Source organism: Pithys albifrons, chromosome Z, assembly GCF_047495875.1.
Source record: "Pithys albifrons albifrons isolate INPA30051 chromosome Z, PitAlb_v1, whole genome shotgun sequence".
Classification (NCBI taxonomy): domain Eukaryota; kingdom Metazoa; phylum Chordata; class Aves; order Passeriformes; family Thamnophilidae; genus Pithys; species Pithys albifrons.
The window spans coordinates 72,536,856-72,558,973 of NC_092497.1; the positions used below are offsets into that span (position 1 = coordinate 72,536,856).

At 39.1% G+C, this 22,118-nt stretch overlaps 1 protein-coding gene across 4 annotated transcripts in view; it reads right to left on the reverse strand.

The window, feature by feature from the left end:
- The window catches only part of PRUNE2 (prune homolog 2 with BCH domain), a 137,172-nt gene that overhangs the window by 92,974 nt on the left and 22,080 nt on the right, over positions 1 to 22,118 (reverse strand). For all 4 annotated transcript variants that reach the window (XM_071580588.1, XM_071580587.1, XM_071580586.1 and 1 more), the window contains exons 2-6: positions 15,273 to 15,377; positions 14,609 to 14,811; positions 13,309 to 13,472; positions 5,793 to 5,945; positions 2,916 to 3,010 (exon numbers count right to left, since the gene is read on the reverse strand). In XM_071580588.1, coding sequence (XP_071436689.1) covers positions 2,916 to 3,010; positions 5,793 to 5,945; positions 13,309 to 13,472; positions 14,609 to 14,811; positions 15,273 to 15,377 — 720 coding nt within the window. The remainder of the gene's footprint in view (positions 1 to 2,915; positions 3,011 to 5,792; positions 5,946 to 13,308; positions 13,473 to 14,608; positions 14,812 to 15,272; positions 15,378 to 22,118) is intronic.

A 22,118-nucleotide genomic window follows, 5' to 3' on the forward strand; every position in this document is an offset into this window, starting at 1 on the left:
CAAAACTGATTTCCATCCCAATTTTGAAATTAAAGGTCCTTTTACTGCAAAGCATAACTTTGCAGACACTGCAACTAGAAGAAAAAGCAGTTACACCCCTGAAAAATTAGCCCTTTCTCATGCAAACTAGTCACTGCAGAACAAGATACAGCAGAAAGCAGAGGAAGGCACCTGTAACTTCCTGAAAAAAAGCCCATAAAAACACTAGTAATGGAAGTACTTAACCGATTGGGACTAAAAACCAGCCTAACATCAGATAAACACTGATCAGTTTGTTCTTACCTGCCACTGAATCTCCTTTTTCCTCTACATGGCCACTAGATATGTCCTAAGAGAAACAATTACAAAACGTACTACTTGACCATCAGATCTTGACCAAGGTATGTCATCATCATGGTTAACACTGTCACTGAAAAAAGTTTTAAAATTTTCCTGCTTTCAGGACTATGAAAATCTACTGTTGCCAAATTCAAACTGTGAGTTTCAGCCAACAGCAAGACAAGTTCTGTCTTACAATTAATTTGGTCATATTGAGTAGCAATATTAGGTCAACCACTTTTATCTGGAGCTTCGATCTGTGGAGCTGAGGTCTGCATTCTGCATAGTCTATAAAACATGGTTAAAGGGTGTAGCCATAAAACCTATGTAGGTTACTAGTGACTTTCTCAGGGTAGCTAAAATGTAGTTTGTCATTCTTTGTTAAGAGGTTCAAGATACAGGAATTTTAACAAGATAGAAGGCTCTTCCACTTTTGAAACTAGACTGATAAAGAGACACAGATCTAGCAAAACAAGTCAAAGAGTTGTAGACATTGAAACCATTCCAGAAGACGTGAAGTTGTGCCAAAAACAAGGGGTCAAGAAAAGGACAAGCCAAGGAAGAGGAAGGGAACAAGTGCTAGGAGTCATTACAGGACCTCCAACTCCAGTTCCAGAGGCATGTCAGAGGCATAGCAATGACAGAACTGTGGGTGGAATAGTTTTTGAAGTAGGTGGAACAGATGAGGTAAGGTTTGGATTTGCAATTAGATGGCAGCATCTGGCTGCTGTAGAGCGCTCTTTGCTTTCCAGTACTCAAAAAGAGTCTTAGAGAGTTACTTTTTCTGGCTTTTCTGGCATCAAAGGAAAATAGATAAAAAGAAAATACAGTGCTAAATCTAGCTCCTAATTACTGGCTCTGTCCACCATTCACTGAAACTGACAGTAAAAGAGATTTCAAAGAAAAGAAGAGGAAGATTTTACTAAGAGTTTTTTAAAATCCCATTTTCTCTTTTGGGTATTTTACTTAACATACTCTTTCCCCATCCCTTTTTCTCCCAACCTCAGTGTAATTTTCAGGATCAAATGGTTCATAAAACAGTGCAGGTTTGGTGGTAAAGACTGCTTATTACTGAGAAACTAACAAAGAAACTAATAGATTCTGTTTAATTACTTGAAGCTTTGCTACCCAACTTAATTTGTCTGCTTTAGTATGCAAGCAGAAATCTATGGATAATTACTAGCTGGATTGCACCACAAACTTCTTCAACCTTAGAAGCACCTTTTTTTTTGTAAAATGAATCACAAGAGACATGTTATAAGAAATCTCATAGGACGTACAAGAGAATCACAGAATATTCTGAGTTGTGAGGGACCCATAAGGTTCATCAAGTCCAACTCTTTAATGCACGGCCCATACAAGGATTGAACCCACAACCTTGGCACTATTAGCACCATGCTCTAACCAACTTAGCTCATCTCAGGGTTAAGAACTATTCAAGTGATATTTTTTTTTTTAGTACGGTTCAAGGTAAAAAATGTTTTGATTCAATTAGAAGGAGAAGATAACCATTTCTTCTACATTTCAAATACTTTTTTATGGTGACCTTCAGGCAAATGGAGGGACTGAAAAGTGCAAATATATACTATATGAAGGCATTTTTGTTATTGAGATTTTCTTCAGTCTATTCGGTTTTCTTATTAATCAGTGTATCAGTATGCAAACTTCCATTAGAAATAATAGTGTCATGTCATAATTGTTCAGAGATCTAAGCATCAATATTTTGAAAATTAATACTTTTAAATAACTGCCAGTAACATTAACATCTACTTCAGATAAAGATAGATAGATAGATAGATAGATAGATAGATAGATAGATAGATAGATAGATAGATGGATGGATAGATAGATAGATAGATAGATAGATAGATAGATAGATAGATAGATAGATAGATAGCTACTGACATTCATAACACAAATTTTCTTGAGCTAATGATACAAAATCTACTACAAAAGAGTTTTCTCTAAGAAATTACACAATGTTTAAGGCTGCTTGAGAAAGAAAATCGAAGCAGCCACTTTCAGGCATCTCAGGGACACTCACAAAGACAAATCCACAGTTTTAATTAAAAAAAATCAAAATTTTACATACTTCTGCCCCATTGAGGTACTTCTGTTTCTAGCAACAGACATTTAATTTAGGCAATGTAGAAATGGACTTCATTACACAGTTTCAAGATAGGTTTTTGGAAGGCATAAAGGAATATTCCTCCTTCTCAAAAAGCCTAGAGTATATTAGAATGGCTTTATAAATTGTATGTCATGCTGTAAGTGAAAAGTAGGACAAGTCATAGTTAATAACTACCTACTGAAGTATGACAGAAAGCTCACAACTTCAATTCACCCAAAGGCTGCAATTTGCTTATGCCATTGTTTGAACATACCATGGCAGAGTCTAATAATGGGAGGGAATAATCAGATGCATAATAACGTAAGTCAGACAACAAACAGCTCCTGCTTCTGTTGAAGTTAATGAAATAATTGAAAATTCTGCTTATATGTAATATTGTGAAAAAAACTTGTTCTAGATCTTTAAGAACCATATCCAATGTGCAATTGGGCTGTTTACCTACTATGTTGTTTAAATTACCTCTTACCTCCAGTGTCATGCACACAGAGCTAATTGCTACTTTGATTTCTCCATCTGAAATCTCCTTGAGATCCTTCAGCATAACCTCCTCAATACTCATACCTGTTTGAGAAGAGACAGGAATTTTGTTACACACAGCTGACAGATGTATCTACATAAATTGAAAACACAGAGTAGACCTTAATGCTGAGCCTTCTGTATTTCAGGACAATCCTATGAAAAAATTAAAACCAATATTAATATTCAATGCTTAATGTTTGAAGAGGGATTTTTTTAGAAAAGGAAGAGATTAAAGGGAGGAGACACACTAACGACAAGGATGAAGTATTAAGTCTCTTGCAATGAAGCTATGTGAACACTCACAATTTTCAAGTGAGCTTAACTCCAGTTTATCATGAATGTATAGACAGACCATTCCTATAGCCTAATATGAAATCACTAATATAAAATACTTCAGGAAAGAGCAATATATTGAAAAGCACTTGTGAAATGCTATGGTGTTTATAAAATATTCAGAAGTAAAGCACTTAAGATATTCTCTAAACACAGTCACTCAATCTTTTTAAACTTCTTCACAAATACATAATACCAGTGGATTTTCCTTAAGTATATCAAATCATTAATCAATTAAGCAGATGTTAATGTATCATACAATCATTACTATCAGAAACAAAGCTATAAAATTGCAATTGCTTCACATTGAAACCAGACATATCAATATGTTTAAGCACAATGTATTGAAAATCCAGGTGACAATGTTTCCCTAACTGGAGATGTCTGTCTAAAATGCTGTAAAGATTCTCAAAATACATGTTATACAGAGGAACATAGTTACTATCACACAACCAAAAATACAGACACGACAGCAAAATGTCTACGTAAAGAAAGCTGCAAGCTGCCTACCCCAGCGTAGGGCAGGATCTAAAATGTTCACTTACTTTTAAAACTTAGCAGCATTGCATCCAAAATGAGTTTGTGTGACTGAATTTTAAGAGGAAACAAATACCAACTTAAGCCTAACCAATTACTGCTTTCATTACTATTCCTGTACAGAATGCATCTACTGCACTCAATCTACTGACAAGATAAACATTTACACACCTGTCATTTTAATAATACTTTTATGTAACTTGTGGATTTTCTGATGGGCTGCAACCTGTTTCTCAAATAACAAATGAATTTATGAATTCAGACAAGTGAATCATTATTTCTACATTAAACTGAGAACTTTTTTTGCTGAAATATCCTAATAGTGCCTCAAATAACAGGCAGATAAGGTAAAATATTCAGCAGAGCTTACATCCTTCAAAGGACTTCAGAAACTCAACAGAACCTTAATGATGCAAATGTCACGTGAATATATGCAGTGTTGAATATGTACCTTGTAACAGAAAACAGCAGCTATGAGACAGTAAAGTGCAGGACAGTGCCCTCCTCATGTGACATATGTAAATTACTTACAATCAATACCACGAAGACTAAACTGATTACATGTACTTGTCAAAGTTTTGCATTTGATATAAGGGAAAACTTCAAGGTCCAAGTACATAGCAAATGTTACTAAATCATCTTCCCAGGCAACTGACAGAAGTCAATAAAGGCCATTTTCACTGTGTTTCCAATCTAGACTGCATTTAGTTCACTTCTGAACTGTAATTGCTTGGCTGAAGGAACATCATGGAACTGTGTGAAGATTTATAGTCCTAAACTAGTTTTGCTTGCAACCTCACTAAAAGAAAGGGCAGAGAAAGCAGCAGCTCAAAATTCTGTCATTATCTACCACCAAGGGCACCTGTCTCACACTGATGGTCCAAATTTTGATGACAGATTTCTGCAGATGGGCAGATAGAGGAGGGCAAAAAATGACCATGAGTCTGTGCATACCCTGTGCATAACTTATATAACAAAATGTCTCACTAATTTAATACTTGGTCTTTGTTGTTACAGTAAAATCAAAAGTGAGCAATTCAGATCTATAGAAAAACCCTGTGACACTTAGCTATCAGCCAGAAGCAGCAAGGAGCTCAGCTGCTGCTGGCTGATAGGGAGGTGGTTTACTCCCCAAGAATTCACATAGTAAGAATTCACAAGACTCTGCAGGTGCACGAAAACAGCCAGGATGAAATAATATAAACATTGGACTTGTGAGGGATAGGTCCTAACCAACTGAAGTATCTAGCGTGGTGGTGTGTAACTCTTTTAGCCAATAAACTGTAGTCCTAACCCTATATAAACTGTGTGCTTTGTGTAATAAAATGTCTTCACTATAAACTTCACAAGCTTGTTGGTGAAGTCCTTTCTCTCCACCGAAAATTGTTTGCTTTAGGTCTTTAGTAACAACTTGGCAGAAAATGCCTTTAAAAAACTGTAAGAGGTCTTGCAACAATTTTAAGTTTTTCGGAGCAAAGGCCTCCTACTAAATTTTAGGTTCAAACACTACCACTTTTAACCACTGAATATTTCTATTTGGTATTTCTAGCAAAATAAAGTAAGAGAATTGCAATTTTCCCACTGTTTCTTTAATCTTAGTCTGGTGTCAAATTCAATTCATCTGTACACAGCCATGGGTAAATCAGGGAAGGATCCACTTCCACACCATACAGGCAGTTGCAGCATAATTTCTGCACATGGGATAATACATTAAGTAATGTTAACTTTTTCTGTAAAAGCAATATAGGATTATATACAAGTTTAGTAGCTCCTCCACAGGAATCACCATTCCATAATTCGGAATGTAAGCAACTTAATTTAAAATTAAATATAATACATTTAACTGTCAATGAAGACAGCAGGGTGCAACTATTTCCACCAGACACAGTAAGATATTCTGATACAGTTAAGTACATTTCTAACAGGTCTGAAAAATGGAAGCACATTGCATTACCTTGCGCATTAAATTGAGTCTCCTGGAGAACAGAGATAATTTCCTTTCGTGGGGGAAGATCTGGAAACTTTTCCTCTAGGACTGACAGCACTTTCTCCTGCTGCTCTGTAATACTGTCCACTTCCAAAGACATGCACTTGAAGAGAATGCTTCCTGAAACATTGGAAGGCAAAAATCAATGCCTCCTGTAAACATCGAAAAGGTAATACAGAAAAAAAAGAATATTTTCTTGTATTGCTATCCAAGCCCCTTCTTTCTTGCACGTTGTTTCCACTCACGAGTTTACTGAATTAGGTACTGAATTAACACAGAAACACTCTCCTAACACGAAGCTTCTAATATCTGAACTGGGTGCTTTTTCAGTGCCTATGGTACAGCTAAATGCTGGTCCCAGTGCTGCCATGTTGTACAACATACTTCTGTACATCTACGCCTCTGCAGCATGGTCAGCAGCCAAGTGGCATGACACCAGGGTTTATTCCTCTCTCTAAGCATTAGATCAAGTGCTGGCCTGCTTTGAAAAAGAAATCCACATCACCAACCTTCCCTCAGCAGACATGTCAATTAACTGCTTGTAACAGACATAAGACTTTACTATGAGGGTTGTGAAAAACTGGAATAGTATATATGTATATATATATATATGTATATATACATATATAGTATATAGTGGAAACAGGTTGCCCAGAGAAGTGGTGGATACCATAAGCCTGAAAGTTTTCAAGACCAAATTGGATGGGGCTTTCAGCAACCTGATCTAATAGAAGGTGTTCCTGCCCATGCAAGAGGTTTGGAACTAGCTGACTTTTAAGGTCCCTTCCAACATAAATCATTCTATAATTCTAATTCCATGAACATACCAAAGAAATACTTATTAAGTCAATCAAAATGATGCATTCAAACTTAAAATTTAAGAGAAATATAATCCAGTAAATAACTTCACTGTTATTGGTATGCTCTTACAATACAGTAGTGAGAGCACTGTTTTTTCAGACAACCATGTGCTGCATATATTTCAACCTGAACATGAAACATTCCTGATGGCTCATTCCCTGGAGACTGGTATCCCATTTATTAATATACCCAAAGGTGGCATTCACTCACAGTAAGTTAAAGATAATAAAATCTTATACTCCAGCATTGAAATTATTTATTACTCTACAGTGCACAGGGATTTCAAGCAAAAGTATAATTTCATTTCATCATGTTGGATCAATGAGAAAATCAGTACAATAATATAAGATAGGTACTGTAAACCAATGTGTTTAGGTAGTAGAGTGTAAAAGAGAGACCTGGACACAGCCATCCTCACTCTAGATGGACTAGGAACCAAACATCTATCATGTATTCATTTTTCTCCTATACTGTTAATAAAAAGCATTTCTTCAAATTCATAAAAACACTTGTAACACAAAATAATTCTACAATGCTGAGTAAATACCTCCTTATAAGACAAATCCTGTGTGGATTAAATAATACATATTGCTTAACAAACCAAAAGCTGTTCCCCATCTAATATTAATTTCTGGAAACTCAAATACATGAAGTTTCACTCTGTGTTTCTGTTACAGATATTGTAACTGCCATTATTCCTTTGAGTTACAGCATATCTTTCTTTATGTCAGTCACATACAATCACTGTAAGACAATTTTCCTTCTCCATTTTATAGTTATTAAAAATACTAAATAAATACAGACTGCATGAAAATCGTGTATAGTGATGCAGATCAACATTTGTAAATGTAGATACATAAAGCACGTTCCACATGTTTCAGATTCCAGATTTCTACAGGTGAATAACTGATATATAAAGCACCCAGGGTATCTGTACCCATGAGCAAGGCCTATTTTTCAGTCCCTTTAATAGGAAAAAAATTCTCAATCAGCAGCCTTTGGGACAACAGCCCTTTGTCATTCAACCTCTAAGCAGGTAACAGTGCCTGTGCTGCATATATACACTTGAGACATAGTCTTGTCCATATCTTGGGAGGGGCAGTGACCAAAATGAGTTAGACATGCCATAGTACACTCCCAGTCTGCACCTGGGTAAATGTCAGCTCAGAGTCCAGGCTGCATGAATTATTTTAGCAAAAGCAATCTCCTGCTTCTTCAGCATCCTTCTTTTCTTCCTCCAGAAACAGAAAGGGAAATTGCTTATGCACATACAAAGGAAATGGAGACTCCAGCAGAAAGTACTGGATCTACATGTGATTAAATTAATCTTAAAATTATCTTCTAGAAGGAGGCTGCAGCATAGCCCATACAGCACTCCAGCAGCACTAGGATGAGTTAGGCTGTCTATCCACCTGCATAGATTGTCAGATACATGACAGGTAAAACTTTTACCACAGCTGTGTGTGCTTCATGGAATTAAGTATTTTGGTAAGACCAAGAAGATAAAGTGTTAATAAAAACATAAAGGAAAATGCAGTAGAACAAGAGATGTGAGTTGTACATCCAGCCAAGCTCACAATGTTGGAAGTCGATATGATGTGAGCTTCACTCACGGTAGGCAGACATCTGAGAAAGGTTTTTAAAAGACTATTTTTCTCACTTGTCACAACAATACATAGTCCTTCCAAATTGTTAACTTTTCTCCTAGGATGAAAGTAAGAAAAGGTTCCTTCTGAAATTGCTGGAGTGTTAGCAAGCTCTAAGACAAACATTTACTTATTGTAAAATACTATAATCATTCTTTAATGCCATGCTCATCAGCAGGGAAAAAAGACACACCTCTTTTCTTTCAGGCATACTCAGCATTACTCTGAGGGTTAAGATTCCAGTCTAGTGTAGAGAAACAGTTCACTTAAGATACTTCTGGTTGACCAAAGGCCAATAGTCCATTTAGTCATGTGTTGTCTTATAAGTACCTGCTGTAAAAGCAACATGTCCTCTCAAAAATCTCCTGCAGATTTTACTGAGTGCTTTTGCAACTCCCCCAGGGTTTCTGGAAGCATAACGGAGGCTGCTGTTTGCTGACAAGCACAGAAAAAAAAATGTATAATACTACACACATGTACTACCCTACATGTATTTCTTTTCAAAGAAGGAGTCACTAGAATACAGGTTAAGGATCTTAAAAAAACATGCACTTTATTCTTTTTTTTGTAATGTGGTTTGGATGTGAAGCACTAGTTTTGCCAAAAGCAATGGCTGTGCATTAATATTAAACATGATCTAATGAAGGCAGAAGTCATTTTGGGAAAACATTAAGAACAGCACAAGCATCTCCTGAATTATAAGTTTATGGCTGAGGAAACAGCACAATGAAAATATAGGCATTTCTTTTGTCAAGGTTTGGTTCCATGACCTGGAAAAATAAAGGACAGGGAAAAGAGGAAAACCAACAGTCCCTCATGGACAGTGAACTTCAACACTCCCCTACTGCCCCAAAAACCACACAAACCCAAGCTGTACACAGCTCCAAGCATGCGATCTTCATTGTAATTAACAGGAAAAGCCATAAACTGGAATAAAATGTAGTCTAGGGGGAAGAGAGTAGGAGTGATGCCTCCAAGAAAATTGCTTCCATTAAAAAATACTATCAGTCCAAGTAAGTGCAGTGCTTGGTGCAGTCCAAAACGATTATTTCTTTCTGGCATATATACTGAGGATGCATCAGTTTGAAAACATGTGAATCATCCGATTGATGTACAACACAGAAAAAAAAAGATACTGGCATAATTTCTGAAGTTCTTAAAAGGACATTTCTTAACATTTTTCTGGGTGGCTAGAATAACAAACCAATCTTCTCTAGTGAAAGTCAGACTGCCCCAACAGAGCATGAAAAGACTTCAACTATGCAGCTCATAACTAGCAAAATCAGATACACATAAAAAAAATTGCTGATGCTCTTGCTGTAAATATTTCTCTATTTACATATTGCTGTTTGCACCTTGTGGCATCCTTGAAGACCTTATACAAATAAACATAAGGGGGCATTTTTGAGAGTGCACTGACCCAAGATACCTGACAGTGAGTGCTTGGAATCACATCCTTGCCAGCTGGCTGCAACAGAGAATGTAATGATTCAGCAGTTTAATGGATCTAGAGTTTGGCAACAGTCCCCTTGTAAACATCTCTGGGGAAATAAAAGAATACAGGCCCAAGACTCTGGCAGGTTCTATAATTGTTTGCTTCTGGCACAAATCCAGGGGTAGCACAAGCTCTAATTTAAGGCAAGTATGGCTGTACAACATTGACTCTCTAAGCAGGCTCTATTCAAAGACCTAAGGTAGAATTAATTTATACCATGTCTGATGGGGTGACAAAGATATCAGAAAAACATTGAGATAAAAAAAAAAGAGTCCTTTAATATTACAATGCCTAAATCAATAATTCACTGGACAAGTCTTTTTTTTCTTTTTTTTTTTTAACACAGAGAAGCAGGTGAAGCTTGTTCAGAGTTGGAAAGTGGCAGGTTATAAACATCTGCTCTTGTTATTAAAATTTAAAAATTTCCAACAGACTTTGAGAAAAAACAGTCTAAAAACAAGGCAAAAAATGAAGCTTTCATGGTCCCTATGCAGTATTTATTACGTTGTGAGATACTTCTCTTGTCCTACAAGTCTCTCAGTAAAATACTTCCTGGGAAGGCAGAAAATGAAAGACGACTTCCCAGCCCAGACTCAGATGTTATCATCTCTCAGCTGTTTTACAAAAGTAAAATCAATCCTAAACCTTAGCACTCTGACTTCTACTTTGGCCTGCTGTTCTGAACTTCACCCGAAATTTAGACATACTAACCGTATACAGATTTACATTGGAAGTAACATAATCAAATGTGAAAAACACAGTAGGGCCTTTTAACTGCCTCTATGCCTGTGAAGTGCCCCGACATACTCATTTGTCGGTAGTGAAAATTAAACACCCACTCTTCCTTCCAGACAATGATTCATGGCCCCTTGATTTTCTGTGCTTACAGGTAAGATGAAGCTCAGAAGCTACACCTCATGACAAAAGGCTATACAGAGAAACACAAAAGCTAAATCTCATAGGCTGTCTTTGATCTTTTACTTTCAGACTGATTGTAGTTTGTTCCGCCATCTACATACATTTATATCTATGATTTTTTATAATGAATCTTTTCAAATCCAGTAGTGGGTTTTCTGAATGACTTTTCTGAATTTGCCATGGAAGATTAAGTACCAAAAACTTTTTCTACTTTAAAAAACCCAGAAGAGGACTTGCTGTATTGCTTCACCTTCTATACATACAAGATGCATTACTGGGAGAAGTAGAAAAGCAGCAAGTCACGAGTGCAGTTGTATTTGGTTCTCTAGGCTTTGCCAGTGACTTCTCATACTATGCAAAAGAAGGTGTGCAGGGATTTCTATATTCACTAAGTTCCCCAAACATGCACTACCCAACACAATAATGAAAATGTAAGCAGTTACTAATTCTTAAAAAACGCCCCAAGCTACTATCTCCCTCAAAACCTGTAGTGCTATCTCTAACACAAACACTAATAAAAGCACTTTATTTTAATTTAGATACAAATTAGAAACACAAAACATGTGGACTCTTACATCAACCTGTAGTACTTGAACCTGGTCTGGAACATTATTCAAAGCACCCCTGCTGACTTTTTCCACCAACACTCCTGAGATGCCCCAAAAACTTTATTTTTGGTTCTGCCTCCAAACTCAACTATTATGCTTGATACTGAAACAGGAATAAAAATAATAATACCTTTTAAATTTAGTGTGACTTTGCAAAAATGTAACTGTTTGTAAAAAGAGGCTTGCCCCAAAAGAGACTTAGGTGTGTCTCTGTGTGGGCAGTTGAAATAAAGGGGAACTAGGAGCTTGCATGAATAAAGACTGATAAGAGAAGCACTTTGTATTGTATGGCCAGACTTCGCAAACGCAAACAAAGATTTTGGGAAGGGCTCTCCCCACGTGGGTGTGCCCTTCCAGCTTGTGCAGTGGATTTTTTTAGGTGAGGGCCCACCCTTTATCTCGTCAGGTTCATCTGCCACGGCCGAGCAAGCTTGGACAGTGACAGTGAAGTCCTCGGGACTGCCTCCAGCACCCGATACTAACCGGGGCTGACCCTGCTGAGCATCCAAGATCTGACAGGATGGGATGGCAAGGAGGCATTGAACTGCCAGGGGATGGTCCCCACTGAGACTCGAACTCAGGTTCTTGTGGATTCAGAGTCTGGAGTGCTCTCCTTTACACCATGGGACCGCCCTATGAGAAGCACTTTAGCACATCGTCATCAGCACAGCAGGAGGGCAGAAACCTGGGTGGTGAGGGGTTTAGGGAAGTAGTGTTTAAAATTATGTTATATAACATCCTTATAGTGAGAAAACATATGCAAACCTAACGAGTGTCTATAATAGATAATATTCAAAGCTACTTGTATAAAAATTGCCAGATTTTTTGTACACAGTGGACACGTACTTTGGAGCATGAGCTCCCTGCGTGACCCCGGCCGTGGTCAGGCTTTAATTGTGCTTTACTATCAATATCTAGATTTCTTTAAATCAATCCTTTGCCTAGATTCTTGGAGGGCTACTCAACAGAAATTTGAAGATTACAAAAATACTACATGACAGGTTTACTAAAGTTTATTAACATTGAAAGATACTTTAAGAGCAGGCTAAATGCTGTGCCATTGTTAATGCCTATTCTATGGAATACAAAAAATCTTAACTGTTGTCATTTTTCATAGCATGCTCATTACACTATTTATCACAGTGAAGAGTACAATGACTAGCCAAAATTCCAACAGCTTCTGAAATCTAAACTGAAATCAGTTTTCATAACCCTCATTAAACATGCTCACATTAATTTCTTAAAAGGGCATGTCACAGTTGCATATCAATTAAAACCTAAAACCTAAAAACTTTATTAAAATTCAATAAATAACTTAAAAGTAGTGATAGTTCTTTTCAACCCCACCTTTATTTCCAGCTGAAGAGTTCTGACACAGCAAATAAATCCAATAAAATTAATGAAAAGAAAGAATTATGAAGAGAGAGAGAAGAAAATACTCTGACTGTTGAAGCCTGCCCACTCTTTGTACTCTACTGGGCATACAATACAAGAGAAAAGAAAAGCACAATGAAGATTTGGTAAGTGTTTTTAAACAGTAGAAGTTTTGCATCACACTACTAAAACATTTTCTAAAAAAGCACCACCATCGGGAGAGAGATGCTTTAACATGTAAATATTAGATTGCAATCCATATTGTTGTCCACAATGCCCCTGGAATCAACGAACTGCGCAGCTCTTCCAGCTACCCAGCTGGTGTGTCGACAGCTCCATTTAATATTCTTGTCTAGTAATACAGCAAAGACCTCTCATGCCTATTTTTAAATGCACATTTTTAATATTCAATATAATGTTACTCTTTAACAAACTCTTTACTCCCTGCTTCTTTTATGAAGCTTCCCGTGGTCTTTAAAGGGACTGTTAACCAAAGAATGGATCACACTCTTTCTGCATGAGCAGATTCAGAAACACTCCATTAAACCTTTCAGTATTTAATATAAAGAGTAATCTCTCACCTCGGAGGAGATAAGCCAGTTGCTGAGTGATTAACTCTGGTGCCTTTTGAAGAATCTCTTTTACGACTAAAGAGGAAGAACATGCTTGTAACTCCAGGCTCCTGTCACATTGCTTATCTGGATTGATGACTTTGACAACAGCTGATTCCAAACTTTTATCATCACTATCAAGCAAATTTAAAAGTCATATATGTTTATCTTTATAGCTGCTTAGACAAGCTAGTAAAAAAAGCGCAATTTTTAGTTGTTTGTTTTTTTTTTTTTAATTCTGGACTACAACACTATTAAGATTGCCACCTGAACTCTGCTATAAAGCCAAAGACTGTCACAATGCACAGTTATTTTATTGCTTGATACATCACTAAGACTTAAACATTTACATTTTATTCATCAAATTCTATAAAACTAATAATATGAAAAAATATTTTTACATGTGCTGAAAATATGACTCTTTATGTAGAGGAGATTTAGAATTTTCCCCATTGAATATTCTGAAAACCTACAAAAGGTTGTTTGTTTTTTTTTTCATTTAGACACTTTATGTTTCTGTTTATAATAGCAGTAACAAAGCCAAAGTAAGTTTAATAATAAAATGCTAATTATAATTCTTTAGAAGGAAGAGGCACAGGAAGGAACAGTAAACAAACAGAAAACAAATCTTAAGGATAATTTTTACTGTGAGAAGTGACTGACTTACTGAGCTGATGGCATTAAAGAATCACTAACAATGAGATTTACATATATTTCTTCAGATTTCTTTTACTTTAATCTACAGACTTCTCAGAATAGGATGGGGTCATAACACAACAGGACATTATTTGTCTTACATTAAATTCTAAAGAGAATTGGAAGTGAAAAGCATTCTTCTTTATAAAAGATTCACTATGGACTTGTAAATAGTCCCTCTTAAGGACAGGTATATGGAATGTGGTCTTCCGCAAAGCAACTATGAGCTTCCGGCACTGACGGCACTTTTTAAAAAGTGCCATAGTTGGTCACTTATTTAATGGTCACAGGAAACTTCCAGACTATTTAAACTAATTTAAAATATCTAATCTAGTCTTTGTGAAAAATTAAAGTTCTTAAAATGGAAGTTCCACTAGAAGTGATGGAAAGATGACTACTCAGCTTGTCACATATACTGAATGTAATGAGAGACAAAATACATCTTAACTTTCTTAGCATATCAATATTCATAGCAGAATATCATTATTATAGCAATATCAATATTAATGCAGAAAAAAAATTTAAAACAGTTCGACCTCACATAAGCTATGTTATTGTACATAAAATGCAATACCTTGTCAGCATGTTGCTGTTTACAAGTGTTAAAGACAACTTTCCTTCATCATTCAGCTGGTGCAAATTGATTTCATCTCGGAATATATGGAATGACTCCGGGATATTCAGCTCTTCCAATATGAATCTTGTCTCAGTGAAGTAGCTAAAGTCTCGTCTTGGTATGTTCAACACAGGTAAACAAAGAACATCAGGAGGACTGACCTGTAACACAGGTGTGTATTTGTCAGAATTGCATAAAATAAGACCTGGGGTTTTTTTAGGAAAATATTTTAACCGAGCAAGCAATAAACAGCCTGGAATTTCTGCTTGGGTTTGTTTCTCCCCCTTTATTTGATTAAAAATACAAAACCCAAACCTGCTTTCTTCCCCTGTTCATCTGTCTATAGAATAACTGCGTAAACCAGAAGAGAGAAAGGATAAAGAATGAAGTACATGGGTGATTTTTTTTGCTGCTATTCAATAGGCCACCTAACACTCATTAATTTTTGTATGGAAAGAAATGTAGATTATTTATATTTTTTAAAACTCACTTCTGATAATAACAAAATCATTGTTCAGGAAAAAAATGTCTTGACAGAATTTTTTAATTGACTTAAGAATAAGATATCTATAACAACCTGGAACAAGTGAGTTAATACCACTCAGTCCAATTTCCGTATTACCTTGTCTAGAAAGTAGGCATAGACCAGGGTAGAAATGAGTGAATCCAAATCACAGGGTTTATTTCCAAGAACAACATGGACTTTTTCCAGGCGTTTGCTCCTGTTCTGTAACACATTAGAAGACAACTGCAATGAGTGACAATGATGAGAAAAAACAAAGCCAAGTCGCCAAGACACTTAAAAAGACAAATTAAGTACCAGGCGTAGTGCTTTTCTGCACTGGATGAAGAAACAGAATTACTGTGGGATCAGACATTCCTTGGCTTCACAGCTCCCAAGAAAGACTAGAACTCAAGTTTCCTAAGAGACCACAGTTTAGAACCCAACTAAGGTCTGACCTGACAGAAGCCTAGCAGCCTAACAGATAAGCAACAATTTCATGTACTGTGGAAAAAGCTTTTCAAAACACCTCACAAATCTAGCAAGAAAAGCAGTCCCAAAGACCATGAAAATAAACACACCAACACACAGAGCAAACAATATGTAGCAAGATGTAATTTTAATTTTATCCTTTTTCTTTACTCAGCTGAAATCAATAACTAGACAAAGTAACTGGTTTTCATCCTGAATCTTCAGAAGCTGAACACAGCAGAAGTACTACAGGGTTTGAGTTGTTCTCACTAGCAAAAGGAATTGAGTTTGTTCTGCATTTAATAAAATTAGAAACCTTCCAAACAAGAGGTAGGAACACTTACTTTGTGAAAGCAAAATATTGCCAGGAAGTTTCTACCTTCTTCATGATTGCTCACACAAAACATAAGGTGAAGAATTTCTCTTGTGCACATCATTAATGTTTAGCTAGCTGCATGAAAACATTACAGTTTATTTTCATTCTTAATTGGAGAAACACATCTGACTGATGCTGAGATGTTTCAAACCAAATATATGCAACAAAACATTTTTGTTGTTGGTATTTACAGGGTGATGAACTTCTTGCTATTTTGAGACAAAATACTTTATTTTAACAGATAGCATCTCCCTTATTCTACTTCAACACAGGAAACCTTCTTGTAGCAACAACACAGATACTTAAAGAGCTGCCTGGTGACCAGAGTGTTATGGTATACAAGTGTGCACAGGTTAAATACTGTTTTATCCTGAGCTGGACAGACAATCTGAGATCTGTGCATCCAGTAAAAGATAACTCTGCTGAACTGCAGAATGCTACTGCAAACATTCATCTTAGCACAAGAGGGTCCCATTTATCAACTCTACCCTAGGCCTATCAAAGCAGCATTTTTAACCTTCAGTCTGATTTGCAGCATATTAGAAGTTGCAGAAGTGAATACCTTCTGCATGACATCACCTCCTCAGATAACCATTAGTGGCAAAACCCTATCACTATCCATGGGTAAAAATCATGAAACACTCTTTCAGGAACAACTAGGTCTTGTTGCCTGCAACCACAATGTGGCTTACTACAACTTTTAAAACAATCAAAAGCTAGCCAAAAGGAGAGCACTGACAGATATGGATTTATGTTATGAGGAATAACTGAATAAGCTGTTACAAAACTATTTACTTATAGATTAAAATTACATTTTAAGATCAGTGAAATTCTCAGAACCTTTGTTTTCATCTTCCAGGACTTAAATCTGAACTTAACTTTAATAATATAAACAGGACACTGTATAAAATAAGTGTTCCCTGTGATGTAATGCCTTTCTTTTGTATATGTGGAATAAAAGTATGCTGTCCCTCAATTCCTACATCAGACAGTGGTTTTCAAAGAGCATGTAAAAGAAATGGCACTCTCTAGCTCAGGTGACGCTTTCAGCTCTAATAGACTTATGTGGAAAGCCTCCCCTGTTAATTTGGTACCACCTCTTCTGAGGCTGGGGAAACCGTATCCTCAGCTTCTGTGGCTGCTCATGGTTCATAAAACAGCAGGAATCCAGCATGAGCTACTGTTTGTTGTTGTGGCTTGATTTCTTATCCATTTTTTTCCTAGAAGATCAAGGCACAAGATAAGACTTCCACTGACAGCCCTCAATGCTGTTTTAAAGATCATAGAATCACAGAATGGTTTGGGTTGAAAGGGACCTTCAAGGTCATTTGGCTTCAACCCCCCTGCCATGGGCAGGGATACCTTACACTAGACCTGGTTACTTTCAGTCCCATCCAGCCTGGCCTTGTACACTTGCAGGGATGGAGCATCCACAGCTTCTCTGGGCAAACTATTCCAGTGCCTCACCACTCTCATAGTAAGAATTTCTTTCTAATATCTAATCTAAACCTGTCCTTTTCCAGTTTAAGGCTCTTCCCCCCTTGTCCTATTCACTACATGCCCTTGTCAAAAGCCCCTCTCCAGCTTTCTTTTAAACTCCCTTTAGTTACTAGAAGGCTGCTCTAAGGTCTTCCTGAAGCCTTCCCTTATTCAGCCTGAATATCCCCAACTTTCTCAGCCTGTCTTCATAGGATAGGTGTTTCCCTGATTAACTTAATGGCTCTCCTCTGGACTCAATCCAACAGGTCCATATCCTTCTAATGTTGGGGACCCCAGAGCTGGATGCAACACTCCAGGTGCCATCTCATAGCAGGGCAGAGGGCAAAATCACCTCCCTCCATCTGCTGGCCACACTGCTTTTGATGCAGGCCAGAATGTAGTTGGCTTTCTGGGCTGCAAGTACACATTGCTGAGTCATACTGAGCTTTTTGTCCACAAACGCACCCAAACAATTTTTCCTCAGGGCTGCTCTCAATCCATTCTCCACTGAGGCTGATTTGTGCTTGGGATTGCCCCAGCCAAGGTGCAGGACCTTACACTTGCATGGTGAACTTCATGAGGTTCACACAGGCCCACGCCTCAAGCCTGTCAAAGTCCCTTTTGTGGCAGTGATAGTAATCAGTGGTATCTTTTTTATCTGCTCTTCCTACTTTTTTCTTTACTAAGCAGAATTTTCTTCTCTTCTCCTTCCCTTCTTGCAGATCCAAGACACATGATTACACCAACATTTCATCTCCCCATATGAAGCTCCCTGTATGGCCTTTTAGTATCTTATTACTGCTCAGTACTTCTCCGGGGACACCCCTTGTCGCTGGGGGAGAAGCTTGTGTGCCCTCATGAGGTTGAGAGCTATGCTGGAGGTGGTTTGTGCCGCCGGTAGGGTCTCCCATGCCAGACAGGTCTCAGTTGAAGGGTCAGACAAAGTGTGTCCACGGGCAGGATGGGCTCGCCAGCCGTCTGGCAACCATCCTAGGAGAAGGACAACTCCAACCCCAAACCCGGGCAGATGGAGCTCATTTAGCCCTGTAAGGCCACCCATCTAAGAGAAGGATACTCTAACCAAACCTACATCCTGAGGTATTTGCTGTCACCGTCCAAGCTCGCTAGGCCGTGGCAGATGAACCTTAGGAGTAAAGGGTGGGGCCAGTTCTGTGCACTCTGTACCTCACCTAAAAAATCCATTGCACAGGCTTGAAGGGTTCACCCACATTGCAAAGCCCTGTAGCGATAGGCGAGGGTCGAAAACGGCAGGTGATAGGAAGCAGCTGGAAGCCTCAGACCCAACCCTGCATGCAGGCGGTTCAGGATATGGGTCATTAGAGACTTGACCCCGGAGATGACAGTCTCTTGCGGCAGCATCCTGAATGACCAAGCAGCCTTTTCTAGGGACAGCACTGCTTGCTTCACATGGAGAGGGGCCTAGCAAAGGTGGCCTAAACAAAGCTCATCTCCACACCCGGTTGGATAACCGCGGCCAACCGGCATCTTCCATGCGGTCAAACAAAAACAAAGAAATTTCAAAGGCATACAACTGCCTGCAAAGGTGTGCTCAAACTAACACTCGCATGTTGGAACATCAGAACCATGCTTGATACTGGGGATAGTGGACGTCCTGAGCATCGTTCTGCTCTAATTGCCCACGAACTCTCACAGCTCAACATTGACATTGCTGCTCTCAGTGAAGTTTGTCTTCATGAGGAAGGCAGCCTTAAAGAACATGGTGCTGGCTACACACTCTACTGGTCAGGCAAACCCAAAACCGAAAGACACCTTTCAGGAGTTGGCTTCATGATTAAAAACTCCATTGCCTCCAAACTTGAAAATCTGCCGACAGGTCATTCCGATCGCATTATGTCCTTACGCCTCCCTCTACACAACAAGCAACATGTTGTTCTTTTTAGCGTATATGCCCCAACTCTCCAACCTGACCCAGCGGAAAAAGACAAATTCTACACCAACCTGCACCACCTCACCCAAAATGTTCCTGCAGATGATAAGATCATAATCCTTGGTGACTTCAATGCCAGAGTAGGTAAGAATTCTGAAGCCTGGAAAGGAGTCCTGGGCAAGCATGGCGTTGGAAACTGCAACGACAACGGACGCCTCCTGCTAGAGTTTTGTGCAGAATGGCAGCTCACCATCACCAACACTATCTTTCAACAGAAGGACAGCCTGAAGACAACCTGGATGCATCCTCGATCCAAGAACTGGTACCTCATTGACTATATCTTAGTACAACAGAGAAATGTCAGTGATGTCCGTCATACTTGAGTGATGCCGAGTGCAGAATGTCAAACAGACCATCGCCTTGTGCGCTGCAAACTTAACCTCCACTTCAAGCCCAAACCTAAGAGAGGTGGCATTCCAAGGAGGAGGCTCCAAGTCAGCAATCTTCAAACAGCCACAGTGAGAGACAGCTTCCAGGGAAACCTTCAAACTAGACTTAAAGATAATGCCATAGATCCCTCTCCTGAAGCGCTTTGGCAACATATTAAAAGTTGCATCCTGCAGTCCTCTGAAGAGTCCCTAGGGTTCTCCTCCAAGAAAAACAAAGACTGGTTTGATGAGAACAATCAAGAGATCCAGGAATTGGTGAAGAAGAAGAGAACTGCTCACCAAGCACACCTTGCTCAGCCATCTTGCTGTGTAAGAAAAGCCGCCTTTCGTCTTGCATGCAGTAAGCTCCAACAGAAACTTCGAGACATCCAGAAAAAATGGTGGCTCAACCTAGCAGAAAAGATACAACTATGCACAGATTTGGGTGACCAAAGAGGATTCTATGAGGCCCTGAAAGCAGTGTACGGACCCACACACCAGGTTCAAAGCCCCCTACTCAGTGCAGATGGTCAACTGCTTCTAACAGATAAAACCTCCATCCTGAACCAATGGTCTGAGCACTTTCAGATTCCCTTCAGTGCCAACTGTGTAGTCCAAGGCTCAGCAATTCAGCACATTACACAACAACCGGTGAAACATGAATTGGATGCAGCCCCTACTATGGGAGAGATACTCAAGGCCATACAACAGGTGAAAACAGGCAAGGCATCTGGGGTTGATGGAATTCCGCCTGAAATCTGGAAGCATGGAGGTCAAGCACTCCATGGCAAATTCCACGAGCTTGTTGTGCGTAGCTGGGAACAAGGGGAACTACCACCAAATCTCCGTGATGCAGTCATTATCACCCTGTACAAGAAGAAAGGAGAAAAATCAGACTGCTCAAATTATTGAGGTATTACTTTGCTCTCCATTGCTGGTAAAATCCTTGCAAGAATACTTCTGAACAGACTAGTACCCACTATTGCAGAAGATCTTCTACCCGAAAGCCAGTGTGGTTTCAGAGCCAATAGGAGCACCACAGACATGGTGTTTGTTCTCAGACAACGGCAGGAGAAGTGTAGGGAACAGAACAAAGGACTCTATGTAACCTTTGTTGACCTCACCAAAGCTTTCAACACTGTGAGCAGAAAAGGCCTGTGGCAGATCTTGGAACATTTAGGATGTCCCCCCAAGTTCCTCAAAATGATCACCCTGCTACATGAGGATCAGCGTGGACAAGTCAGATATGGCGATGCACTCTCTGAGCCCTTTCCAATAACCAATGGTGTGAAACAAGGTTGTGTTCTTGCACCAACTCTACTCACAATCTTCTTCAGCATGATGCTCCAAAGAGCCACAGCAGACCTCGATGAAGAAAACGGCATCTACATCCGATATCATACCGATGGAAGCCTATTCAACCTAAGGCGACTGAAGGCCCACACCAAGACCCTGAATCACCTTGTCCGTGAGCTGCTTTTTGCTGATGATGCCACCCTCATTGCTCACACAGAAGCAGCTCTGCAGCACTTAACATCCTGCTTTGCAGAGGCTGCTGAGCTTTTTGGGCTGGAAGTCAGCCTGAAGAAGACGGAAGTTCTCTACCAACCTGCACCTCAGGAAGTCTTCCATCATCCTCACATCACCATAGGCAATTCAGAGCTTAAGTCAGTCCAGCAGTTCACCTATCTGGGAAGTATCATTTCCTCAGACAGTAAGATTGACAAAGAGATAGACAACAGGCTAGCAAAGGCATACAGAGCCTTCGGAAAACTCCATAAAAGAGTCTGGTCTAATAAACACCTGAAGAAAAGTACAAAGATTAGTGTCTACAGAGCCATTGTACTGTCTACTCTTTTATATGGGTCTGAATCCTGGGTCATCTACCGCCACCACCTGCAGCTGCTCGAACGCTTCCATCAGCGCTGCCTCCGTTCAATCCTAAACATCCACTGGTCTAATTACGTGACCAATGTGTCTGTTCTTGAACAGGCAGGGGTCAGCAGTATCGAGGCCATGCTGATAAGAAAGCAGCTGCACTGGGCAGGGCACGTCTCCAAGATGGAGAATCACTGCCTCCCAAAGATTGTGCTCTATGGTGAACTCGCCACCGGCTGCCGCAAGAGAGGAGCCCCGAAGAAGAGGTACAAGGACTCCCTGAAACAACACCTCAGCCTTGGCCATATTGACTGCCACCAATGGTCCACTCTGGCCTCCAATCGGGATTCATGGAGACACCATTCACGACGCTGCTGCTTCCTTTGAGAATGCACAGAGAGTCAGTCTTGAGGAGAAAAGACAAT